The sequence below is a fragment of the Cordyceps javanica genome, chromosome 4 (assembly GCF_051103115.1).
Source record: "Cordyceps javanica chromosome 4, complete sequence".
Lineage (NCBI taxonomy): Eukaryota > Fungi > Ascomycota > Sordariomycetes > Hypocreales > Cordycipitaceae > Cordyceps > Cordyceps javanica.
In genome coordinates this window covers 799,426-811,558 of record NC_139298.1, presented here as the reverse complement: position 1 = coordinate 811,558, position 12,133 = coordinate 799,426, and the positions used below count along the sequence as shown (strand labels likewise).

At 51.8% G+C, this 12,133-nt stretch overlaps 4 protein-coding genes across 4 annotated transcripts; 2 read left to right on the top strand and 2 right to left on the bottom strand.

Moving 5' to 3' along the window:
• Window positions 1–183: 183 nt before the first annotated feature.
• V2A60_006147 (mitochondrial 54S ribosomal protein mL41) lies at window positions 184–595 on the top strand (the record flags this gene model as incomplete). The annotated part of the gene is made up of 2 exons (XM_083257444.1): window positions 184–375; window positions 473–595. 2 exons carry the CDS (start codon window positions 184–186, stop codon window positions 593–595), a joined length of 315 nt encoding a protein of 104 aa, XP_083113570.1.
• Window positions 596–935: 340 nt separating this feature from the next.
• Window positions 936–8,569, bottom strand: V2A60_006146 (alpha/beta hydrolase; the record flags this gene model as incomplete). Its single annotated transcript, XM_083257443.1, has 6 exons — window positions 936–2,351; window positions 2,411–3,382; window positions 4,838–5,093; window positions 5,163–5,288; window positions 5,371–5,892; window positions 8,490–8,569. 6 exons carry the CDS (start codon window positions 8,567–8,569, stop codon window positions 936–938), a joined length of 3,372 nt encoding a protein of 1,123 aa, XP_083113569.1.
• Window positions 8,570–9,229: 660 nt separating this feature from the next.
• Window positions 9,230–10,033, top strand: V2A60_006145 (Pre-rRNA-processing protein TSR2-domain-containing protein; the record flags this gene model as incomplete). Its single annotated transcript, XM_083257442.1, has 2 exons — window positions 9,230–9,260; window positions 9,378–10,033. 2 exons carry the CDS (start codon window positions 9,230–9,232, stop codon window positions 10,031–10,033), a joined length of 687 nt encoding a protein of 228 aa, XP_083113568.1.
• A 348-nt stretch (window positions 10,034–10,381) lies between these two features.
• Window positions 10,382–11,694, bottom strand: V2A60_006144 (BSD domain-containing protein; the record flags this gene model as incomplete). The annotated part of the gene is made up of 3 exons (XM_083257441.1): window positions 10,382–10,665; window positions 10,738–11,431; window positions 11,506–11,694. The coding sequence occupies 3 exons, from the start codon at window positions 11,692–11,694 to the stop codon at window positions 10,382–10,384; spliced, it is 1,167 nt and encodes a 388-aa protein (XP_083113567.1).
• Window positions 11,695–12,133: the final 439 nt, after the last annotated feature.

Here is a 12,133-nt window from a genome sequence, read left to right as displayed (position 1 = left end):
GCTAGACTTTGGCTATAGGGAAATTTCAAGATGCGCCCAACACCCGCGTGACATCCTTTCAACGATTGCATTTTTGGGAATTGACTCACCCCGCATACGGTCCTGAGCACGCTGATACATCGAAAAACACCAAACGTTGCCATTAACGACCGCAGTGGGTAGCGCTACATAAACCCCGACAACATGAGGCCGACATTACCCCTTCGTGTCGGACTCTACCGTCACCTGAAGTTGACAACCAAGGATGTCAACAAGGGCTTCTACAAGGGCAACCGTACTGGCTCTATGGGTCGCCACACAAGACACGGAGGATATATCATCGAGTGGAATAAAGTGCGGACATATGCCGTGCCGCAGAACCTGAAAGACTTCAAGGTAGGGAACAAGCACAGCCTCCGTCGACAGCTTTGAATGTCTGAAGACTGCCAATTGCCTCGGCATCATGTTCGCTAACAGAAGTTTGCGTATATAGCTTACCCCTTTCGTGAGTCGTCAGGTCTACGCCGAGTCGGGTGATTACAAAGGCCTGGCGAAGGGTGCTGCCGACCCGCACTTCTACGTTGAGCAATGGAAGCGGTACAACGGCGTGGATTAAGGGACTCAATTGCTGTACCGAAATTACACATTCACGGCGCATCTGCAACTATACGTCTTCTCCGTATTGAGCATACTGCGCAGGAAAAGCATAACGAAGGACTGACACAGTCTACGGGAGCTGTGACGAGGCTGTATATACCCTCCCGAATGTACACTATCATGTAACAACTTGAAAGTTCTATGGGACAAAATGATTTCTATTGGATTTCAGCAATACCAAGTCTTGAAAAAGGAAAATCAGTCAACTCCTGGTGTATTGTGTGAGAATGCGCAGACTGAAATGAGTTTCTAAGATTACTATTGCCAGGTTTACGGCTATGATTTTCCCGATTCAAAGATTATACTGCGGCACCATTCCCTACCGACAGTGCTGGCGACTTGAGAGTACGCTCCTGCTTCTGAGCGTCCCCATCACTTTCGCCGGGGCCGTACGGCGGAACGGCCAGCTGCTTGTTCGCTTCCTGGCTAGGGCTGGCGTGTGACGTAAGAGTCAGCATGCTAGCAGTGTCGGCTTCCTTATTCAGGCTGAAAGGCAAAGCCAAGCCCTTGATAAAGGGGCGCTTTCCAGCAACACCAGTCTCTGGTACATAGTCTGGGCTCAGCAGGCCGGGGCGGGATGCTTCCTGCTCTTGTCGCTGATGCAGCAACTGAACAACTGGCGCATCTTCATCGATGTCGCCGTCTTCTGTCTGGTGCTCATCAACAACTGTTCTGCGGCGAGACCGACTGCGACTTGTCACATCTTTGTAATCCTGCGCTTGAGCCTGCGGTTCGCCGTTTTGCTCCCTATGAGAAATGCGGCCTCCAGCATCCTCTTGAACAACTTCAGTCCCTGGCTGCTGGTCTGCTTGTTGCTCTCGTTCCATGGTTTCCTCATCATGTTTAGATCCCCACAGTGACCAGAGAGATAGGCCAAAGCTTCTCTTCTTCTTGGTTTCTACCATATGGGACTCGAGTTTGCGTCTGCCTGCCAGGGCTGCAGGTGGTGGAAGTTCTCCCGGCCCAAAGTCCTGGAAACCAGTGGCAAGGTCGCTCACTAATTGCTTATGAACTTTTGCCTTGGCACTGGCATAGCGATTGTCGTATTCGCGACGAGTAGCAAGCCATTTTTTTGCCGTGGTTGCTTTGAATACTCCAACCTCGGTCGGTTCCATGGTGCATGCATCGAGTTCCTTTTCCGGCGCGAGTGGGAGTGTCACACCATGGCGGGTAACTCGTTGTCGAATCATGTGGTTCTTGAATGGTGGAAGGGGGTCTCCAGCTTTGCCAACTTGCCCAGGTGCAGCCTCTTCTTGCTTGCGACTTTCAGCCTCTTTGCCGGTAGTGTTGGCCATCTGAGTATCAGAGCCTGAGGAAGAGATGACAGAGATCTGATCATCGTCTATAATATCAATTCCACGGTGTTGAGCTCTCGCTAGGAGCCAGGCGCCGAATTGTGCAATAGACCTATACATGAACTTTGCAGGTTTGGTGAAGCTCAGTGTAGGTGCGACGTGGCACAGATCATCCCAAACCTGCAGTTGCACATCTGTCGGCTTGAATCTGGCGAGCTGCTCCTTTTCTCTGGCTGACAGTCTCTCTGCCGGCGGTGCGTATCTCTGTGGGTTGGCAGCCTTGTGAGCCAGGTAGATTTGCTCGTCGCGCAAGATCTCCCCACCACCGACCATGACAAGCAAGGGTGGAAGTCCGCCAAGGGTGGCTTGCAACACAGGACTGACGAGGGGATGGGTGAGAAGTGCGTTGGTGGTATAAAGCTAAGACAATATCAGTCTCGGTATCAATATTGAGCATGGATTGAGTTACTGAAACGGACCTGGATTTGATCTTTGACAATCACTGGCTTTCCGTCAATGTCAAGAGTGATGTACTGCCGTTCATCAGGTTTGTGCTGGAATTCGGGTGTGGTTTCGGTTTTTGAATCCTCCGCCTCACTCATTCCTGTCCGTACGCGCTTTAGTTGCTGTGCGTCTCGCTTGATCTCGGTGATGTCGTCGTCATTCGGAGGTGGCCATGCTTTGGAGGGTCTATGGTGAAATCCATTTGCGGGAATGTAATCCATCGGGGCGTCGCCGGCAATGCTCTTGAACGAGTGTGTCAAATCTACCCAAGGGCTAATCAAGATAGCACCAGCTGGAAGTGGCAAGCCCTGGTTGCGCAAAATCAGCAAGACTGCCATGGCCATGCCACCGCCGGCGGAATCACCAGCCAAGATGATAGTGCTGGGCTCCTGGGATGACAGTAAGTGCAAATACGCTGCTAGACAGTCTTGCAGGCCACATGGGAACGGAAACTGCGGCGCAAGTCGATACCTCGGCGCGAGCACTCTGGCTTTCAGCTTGCGCGCATGGCGCTGCATCTGGTAGCGATGCTCATCTACACTGCCAAAGTAGTAGCCACCGCCGTGGAAGTACAGGATGACGCGCTGGCCGGGATCGCCAGTTTTCTTCCTCTCGTTTGTATGAGCGCGCATCTCAATCCACTCGGCCTCGAGGGGTTTCTTTGGTCTGCGCCATTGCCACCATAGACTGCCGCCGACCAGAGCTCGGCCTTCCTCACCCAGCTCCTCGTTGATCAGCTCCGCAGACCGGGACAGATGCTCTTCCGGTATTTTGATGTTTTCCAGCTTCACCCATTGCGGCGAAGGCACCCACTGGCCAGTAAATGCCTGCAGATCCTCGACGGTATGGCGGGCCGCATGCTGAAGAAAGGTTCGGACCAGCCGAAGCCCCTCATCGTAGGAGAGGTGAGCGGTCGGCTTCTCCCTGAGAGGTTCCCTTTTGAGATACTATCATCGACATATCGATAGTCAGCATAAAATGCCATTTCCACAAAATCGTTACGACAGGTGTTGGAGCAACATGGAACCCCCTCTCCGCCAGGCTGCAGCAAATCGGGGCGCAGCAAACAAGGCCTCTTGGCGTCATACTTCTCCTGACCAACGTGATGCAAAGACAACTCACATGCGAAAATAATGTCGCCACGACGGTAGGCGTCACTGCGAACGAGACAGAGGCTGTGCTGAGTTTTGTCATTTTCGCCTGTCTGTCAATCCGTAAATTAGCGAAGAAGAGGAAGACGTGGGCGAACCATGATGCAATCGGAACAAGGCTTTCGGTCTGGCTAGCGCCCCTTGGGCTCAGGGCGCTTGAATCTACAGCGCTTTCTGGGGGGCAATCGGGGCTGTTGGTGGCTGTCCTGCCACTGGAGCGATCGAACAATGCGCTATGATGTCATTTCCACTTTTGCCCGCCTCCCATCTGGGTGGCACATGAGCGTGAGATAGTCTGACTATTCGTACGGAGTACTTGTGTAGCAATTCAAATAAAGAAGCAAATGATGAACTCGTCAAGGTCTGGTACTGGATTTCTTGGGCGTATATTTTCACGTCTTTGTCACAGACTTCAGCGCGTAGCTCGGTTCGTGCCTGCGCGCGCCTAATAAGTGCATCTGTGATACCCAGATCATCATAGTTCCCTTGCTGCGGCCTCTCCGTGCATTCCTCAGCTAGGATCGAATTCTCGCTGTTTAACTTTCAGGGTTCTCATGCGTTCCAAGCAGACTATCTCAGGCAGGGATCAGCTGCCTAGGGTTGCTATAGATAACGTATTCTATCTGCAACGAAGGAAAGGGCTTAACATCTAAAAGAAACCATACTGCACCGAGTTTATTAGAGTGCGTCAGCGATTAAAAGTGAGATGGCTGGACGACTTTGAATGGGCAGTGCCTGTCACTTTAACCATCCTGCAGGAAGCCACCTCTATTGTAATGCCAGCCAGCAATTAGTGCTTCAGCTATACCTAACTCAGAAAAGTAGCGTTCGAACATCAGAAAACAGTAAATTATGTTTCCAATTTGCGTATTAGTTGGCTGTTTCTTGTACTAAGGTCTGCAGGACAGTCACCTGTTACAGAATTTCCGTTGAGAAGCTGTCCTTGAGCTTTTATCTGAATTGAATTAGAGTCCTTGTAGGCTATATCAACAGATACTCATATAAATCAGTCTCTGCAATCGGGTTTTATTCAATTATAGTCCGGAACATGAACCATGAGCCTCAAGGGGCACTTGATCAATTTTAGATCTTGTCGAACTCATATAGAAGATACGAAACGCCATTGCTCTTCCGTGCTTCGGCATCCATCTTGTCCTGCTCTTCCTCATTCTCATGTAAGTAAGGTCCATACAAGTTGTTCCAGATCACGCCAGTTTTTTCGAAATGATTATAGCATGTTTGGCGTCTCACGTCCAATTCCGGCTGCTCACAGTAGTCCCAGAAATCGGTCCTCATCACCAACGCGGCTCCCTTGGCGGCATCATATACACCGTCGTCAGCAATGAGGATCTCCACGGGTCCAATGCGGTCTATATCATGATTCTCATTGTCCAACTCAAAAGTTGTACTATTGCGCAGTTCCAGCAGCTCTTTTCGGACAGACTGTGCCACATTGTATAAGTCGGAGTTGGTTGCTGTATCGCTTGCGATGAGTATCGTTGTAGTTCTAAGTGTGCCTATTTGATAGCGTTGTGAAACAAAAGCTAGCACACGTTTTTTTACCGCTACCCAATACTGATCAGGATCTTGCGCGTGCAACTGTTCCAGACCGAGGCTCTTGTCCAGTGCCATATGCACGTCGTATACATCAAAGACGCAAGCGCCGAGTTGGCGGGATATAAATAACAAAGTCTTGCTTAAGCTATGTTGCGTGCGAAGAAGCGTTTTCACAGTCAGCACTCATTAGGCCGGTTAGTCTGTATAGACGGGATGTTGAAGCTCACTGTATGTAGAATAGGTCTGACTTTGTGCCACTATACTCCCCCATCGGCCGCGGAACGCAGAAACATTCTGCGCAAAAGTTACGCCCGGCGGCTGCCAATACTGCGTTGGCTTCGTTGAGGTGCATGGGCATTTGTCGCTTATCAAGTGTGTTGTAGACAAAAGGCTCTTTTAGCCCCAGTCTGCGTCGTGCCAGTACAAAGGTGTCATGTTTGTCGTGAAAAGGCTGCATCCATTCCGCGATCCATGGGGTTGCGAAATGGACATGTTCGATAGGTCGATGCAAGATAGCCTCCGAGCGCTCCTTCAACGTCCGTAGAATCGGTATAAAGCATTTTTCAAACTCTTGTGGTGTCGACGAGCCAAAGTGCCCGCCTCCATCTGAGGTGCGGTCTCCGTAAATATAAGCCAACGATGCCTCGGACCTGTCCAGACGTCGTTTCATAGCGGCGCGATAGTCAGCATCACCGTCGACTTTGGCAAGGTTGAGCGTAGATCCGTTGCGGAAGATGGCAGCAGAAGCGCTAAGTTCCAAGTTTGTCAGCTTGATATTTCTTCCTGTTTCTTGGGAGCCGGTTGCTAAGCTACCTATACGAAGGACCGACGTAAAATCCAACAACAAAGTCTACGTGAAGATGATCTTCTCTCTCGCGCGCCAGCCCTTCCCTGAAAAGCCGTAGCTGTCGCTCTTCCCAAGCATATACACATCGCTCCTCCACATAGGGGTACAGCAACACAGCGGCTAGAAGGGCCGTAAGTACCCCTAGAAGCTGTAGGAACGTGCCACGGGCGGCAGACCTTGCCATGTCGAACGAAGGGTATTTCGCAGCAACGTAGAAAAGGACGACTGGAAAACATTTATTTGTCCTCTAACGCCCACCCCACCAGGAACCACGCTATGTCAAGACAATTAATCTCAAACTATTCACTAATCTCATCAAGCTCCACTGGGGTTGTGTGCCTCCTATGTAGGGTAAGCACCTGGTTGTTACACTTCGTCGCACGCTGTAGGGTAGGGGCATACCAGGCGAAGGAATTAGAGTCGAATGTTGTCTGGGCAAATAATTTTGCTAGCATAGGGAGAGATCAGAAAAAGCAGCTTAGACTCTGGACTCTGAATGTTTCAATTTTGTGATTTAGAGTGCAAGTTTTGCAATCTTCTCAAACATGTTGCGCAATGGTCGGCGTAACCCCACGAACCATAAGTGCCTCTCCCTGGCAAAGCCAAAGCATCACGAATCAAACCATGATGGTACTTTCCCAAAGCCCGTGAATCTGCAGCTGCTCAATATACTGCACGGGTGCGCAGACCAGTTCTAGTGTTGCAGTAATGGCAAATTATATCGATGGAAACCGCCAGTTCTGCACTTTGGCGGGTGCACCGGGTTGCATTAGACTATCCAAAATAGCAAGTCAAAGCTACCATCACGGGACTACACCGCCTTGCCTAACTTGGAGCTTTGTTACGGATCGGAAAGGAGAGACTTGCGTGTTCTTCTTGGCTCAAACATACCAACGCTAGAAGCTATTCGCCCTATCGCTCGACTTTCACAATGAAGGGGCGGCCATTCTGCAGAGCGGCAGTCACATTAACCTGCAAGGCGTGCGCATCGCTCCTACGCTAACATCTCGCTATTCGTTCGTGGGGTCCCCAGATCGCCGGTTGCCCGCTCCCTCGGAACCATGGTACCTCAAACTGCCCAAAATGTAGTTCCGCCGACTGCGATGCGACAGAAACGATGGACTCCTAGGGTTAGAACAGGATGTAATACTTGTCGGTTGGTTTAATTTCTGGCTCCGAGTTACCCTTCTCGCCCACTAACCATGCCGCGAACTACCACCACAGGGCACGTCGTGTCAAGTGTGACGAGGGCCGGCCAGTCTGCAAAAGGTGCTGCATCGGAGGGCGCACTTGTGAATATCAGCTTCGCTGGCAGTCACCTATCGATGGGACAGCTGCGTTGAGACAAAGAGAGCTGCGCCCTGCCAGCGTTGCGCCGCTGCGCGAGACTGAACCACCAGATTGGGACTACATGCAGTCAATTCGGTATTGTAAGTCGGATGTCGTGCTCACGTACGCAAAAGCTGACTATCTTTACCTGATGCAGACCTGACAGTGATTAAACCCATGCGTTCGAATGAGCTAGAAACGGTGCGCGAGCCTCCATTCAACTCCGGACAAGTGATCCCAGCCTCCTTCACCTGCCTTGTTCTCGCCAATCGGATGGCGAATGCAGCCAAAAGCCGTAGTAGACTGATAAGGTTGGAAGAATTGGCTTTTTCTGGGTTGTGGACTCAGTACTACCGCTACCTACAGAAGCACCTGGCCGTCGTCAACAAGCTTATGCAATCCGACGAGAAAATGGACAAAAGCATAGCTATTTTTAGCTTATATGCACTTTTATGTCTCGACTGCAATGCTGGCGGTACAATGTGGCAAGCCCATCTGAACGGCTCTTTAGCCTATGTCCAGCATATTGGTGGTATAAAAGCGCTTCAAACTCTACCACGCGGCACAGCCAGATTTCGCCTCATTCTATGGTGCGTCTACTCCGAACCTCGCCTGACTTGGTGCGACAGGCTATCGAAAGCTGACCAGTTGCCACCCATAGTCGCGCTATATTTTTCAACACGACAAGCCCTGCGAATCGCCAAGTTCTCGGCTATTTCAGTTATTCCGACGAGGAACTGTGGAGTGTACTTTGCGACCAAGAGATTAGCGGTGACACACCGTGTCCAGTAATCTTGCTCATGGGAATCGTTCAAATCAATCGATTGCGGTTTCAGGTCGCTACCAAGGCAACTGCAAAAGAAGATTTCAACACCAGAGTCCTTGAAGTCTTTGACACGATCAAGAGTTTTGATCTGCATTCGTGGGCAAAGGGGAGGAGCTTTGCCAATGAAGCCATCACTCTATCGCTTGGTCATGTGTTCCTTGCGGCGGTCCGCCTTTACGCTATCCTGACGCTGTTGCAGCCGAAAGCCATCTCAGGGTTCCATGTGGCTTCTTACCCAAGCATATCCACCGCCGGCGCACACACGCCTGATGAATTGCGCGTGAGAGAGGCACAGGAGTTGGTGAAGCTTCTCCGGCAGCTTTGGCCTGCCATGAAGTACATACCTGCGCTCCAGTGGCCGCTCATTGTGGCAGGCGTTGGCGTGGCCGGCGGCCTGACGGCAGACCAGGAATTCATCGACCATTGTCTTTATTCAATATGGCACTACCCTTTGAACGATAACAACATTTTTCGGTGTCTGGAAAAGTTGCGAGTCATATGGGGATCAGGCATGACTGGTTGGGAGGACTGTTTTGATGAACCTATTCCGTGTTAAGTAGTCAGCGTTATGACCTGGAAATGGATCAAGAAGCAAATTTTTGTCCAAGAATGGTCACTCAGGAAGCCAGTTCCTACTAGGCGATGAATTGGGAATTTTTCTACACCACGGTGCTCATGGCAGATGCTGTCGGAATGCCAAGTGAGGCTCAAAAGTGACTTTTCTATAGCAATATCTGTGTTCCAAACTGACCGTCTTCGGTGTAACTATTAGCTGAAGATGAGCTCTGGACCTGAAATGAATGGGAAAGAGAGCACTTTGGATTCACAACATCAAATAACCAGGACAAATTGCCAGGCGACACTTGCAGGAAGCAGAGGGCTTACCACTTATAGTTGGAACTTGGTGCCACCAAATTACCCCACCAAATAATTATCAGCCCCTCCACCACCCCGCCAAATTTGGAGCGAAAAAAAAAAAAAATTGCACGAAAAGTGACAGTCAAGCTATCGAATGTAGTATTCGATTCACCGTTTATACCAAAACTATACCACCTGGAAATACTCACTGCTGACAGTCGCAATCATGGCTTCTTCTTCACAGCTCCCTCCGGCCTGTATGTAGCCGTCGCCCCTACAGCACAACCCTGGTCCCGTTCTCACGCCCTCCGCCACATGTCCAGTTTTGCTAATATTCGTCGTTTCTTGTCTGCCTCTGTTTCTCGGGTATTCAGCTACACGACAACACAACTTTGAACAGGCCGTCGCCTATGCTCTGCACCTCTGGCCCGCGCTGACGCTCTCCGTCGCCAACGGCTGGGGCGGCCCCGAGTCGGCCGAGAAGCGCGACTGGTTCGCCGGCGCCATTGTCGAGCTGTTTCCCGAATTCACAGACGCGGTCCCCGACAGCACATCCAACGGCAACAACAACAGCAGCAACAACAACAACAACAACAACAACAAGACGACTGCTGCTGCTGCTGCTGGTGGCGCGGACGAGGCCGACACGGAAGACGTCGAGACGGTGCTGCTGCAGGTCATGGTTGACGAGTTCGAGGTCAACGTCGACGACGACTCGGCCCTCGAGGTGGCGCAGCAGATTGTCCGCGCGCGCACGCAGTGCGCTGCCGGCCAGTTTGACGAGACCAACGCCCTGGCGGAGCGGTTCGCCAGGCTCAAGGGGAGCAAGGTCGGGTCGCTGTTCCAAAAGGCCGAGGACCCGAACCAGGACACCGACGACGAGCCCGACGACAGCGAGGACGAGGACGAGGACGGGGGCAGCGACGTGGACATGGGCGACGCGCCCGCGCCCGCGGCGGCACCCAAGGAGAAGCAGGAGCCGCAGGTGGACGAAGACGGCTTCACCATGGTGACGAAGAAGAAGCGGTAGAGGTAGTCCGCGGAAAACCAAAAAAAGAAAAAAAAAAAAGGATGGGGACGGGCGATCAGGCCATGGTCTTTTTACTGCTTCAAAGGGCATCTCGAAAAAAAGTTTGGATTGGTCGCTGGAGACATGGAAATTGCTCCAGGTATTGATACCCAATGCATAGATACAGGATTACGTTTATCGACTAAAACAAAGAGAAAAATGGAAACATTTTCCAGATTAAGAAAGGCACCCAAAACGCCTGCAACTCGGTATTCCAGCACACGAAACAAATAGCAGCCAGAAAAAGAAACAAAGAGGATTGCCCACACGGATAATGCTCGACGGCTCAGGTCAAGACACAAGACGCCATTACTCCCAATCGTCGTCGCTATCGTCGTCCTTCCTCGACTCCTTGGGGCTGCTGGCAGCTTGGCTGGGCAGGCCGGAAGCGCCACCCACCACATCGTAGCTCGCTTCGCTATCAGCCTGCGACCTTTCATCGTTGGACTTTCGCATCTCGTTGGGCTTGAGCAGACCCTCCTTCTTGGGGTTGATGGTGGTGGACGACTCGACAGAGGCGGGTTTCTTTGGCGCAGCAGCTTCATCTTCGGACTCATCGTCGTCCCAGCCAACCTCGTCCTCGGCGGCGGCAGCTACAGAAACAACCAAGTTAGCAACCAGAATAATCAAAGCACTTGACAATGAAATCGTAAGAACCACTGTACCTTTGAGGAGCTCCTTGCGGCGAGACTCGGCATCCTCGATGCCCCGGCGCAGAAAGTAGTAGCGCTTCCAGAAATCGGCATAGGAGATTTGATCTGGCACCAGCTTCTCCATGGTAGTACGCAACTCGGGGTATTTCTCCAAATCCGAAGCAATATCGGCCGTCTTCTTCTCAACATCAAACTCTGACGTGAACTTGTTGTATTCTTCACCCGCGGGGTCCTTGGCGAAGCTGTCCGTGGAGGTGTGGATGACATGAAGCTGAGCATCAAAGCGGGAAGTATGGATGACTCTCTTGCCAGAGGCGTCCTTGCTCTCAAAGAGCACTGCGCTGTCGTCAGCGCCATCAGCAGGGGGGGCGACTTGGATGGCATCGCGCAGGAAGTCGCGGACATTGCCGCCGAATCGAAGAAGCGCCTCGTCGGCAGCATCTTCCGCGCGCTGAAGGTCCTTTAGTCGTTTGGCAGCCTCGGTTCGTAGTCGCGATAGGTACGTCTCGGCGTCGGTGCTAGAGCCGTCCACGGTCGGGGTGGCCTCGTCGCCCGCGACCGATCTGGCTGCTTGATCGCCGGTGGCGTTTATGGACATGCCTCGAGTTCTGCTAATAATTGTTTCGCGCAGGTCAGCGAAGCCCTTGCTGGCATCCTCGCCAACTTCGGCCAACTCCTTGGAAGCCTGGTTGTAGACAGATTCTCCCTGAGTCAGTCAGTCAGTCAGTCAGCCATGCCATTCTGTGGCAGACGCGCTGCGCTTTGCAGAGTACGGCGTACCTGCTTCACCATGTTGCCAAAGAAGCCGCCAATCTTGGCGCCCCAGGGACTGGCAGAGAATGCCTTGTAGGCATCCTGGATCTCATCGTTAAGAGAGGAGGCGGAAGGTTGCTCCGGGCGTTGCTCGCCTGGTTTTGGCGTATCCCGGCGGAAAGCCTCCTCTTGAATATGATCGTACGCCAGATCCATACTTGAAGATTCGGTTGCCGACTCGAGTTCCCCCAGAGATGCGTTTGGAGACGGATGATTCAGTGACCCAGAAGTGTCGAGGTAGTGATTGTGCTACAGTAGTAGCCAACCAAGCTAGTAAGGTTAGTAGTTTAGTACTAGGTACCTACTGATAGTTACCTCATGGTGGGGTTTCACGGCACGATCGAGCACTGAATAGCGACAGGTCCACTGGCCACAGGCGGTCTGGCACGTGATGCTGCAGTAACTACTACTCAGTAGGTAGTGTCTGAATCTCTTCCGCATACGGGTACGTGGAACTCTCAAAATTGGGAAACGATGCTTTTGACTTTTGACCCTCACAACAAAGTATTAGTGCCCGGGAAGCGGCGCGATACTAGATTCAATTCCATCAGACAAGGCGGCACACACATAGAGTTCTGAAGAGAAGCGGAGGCGG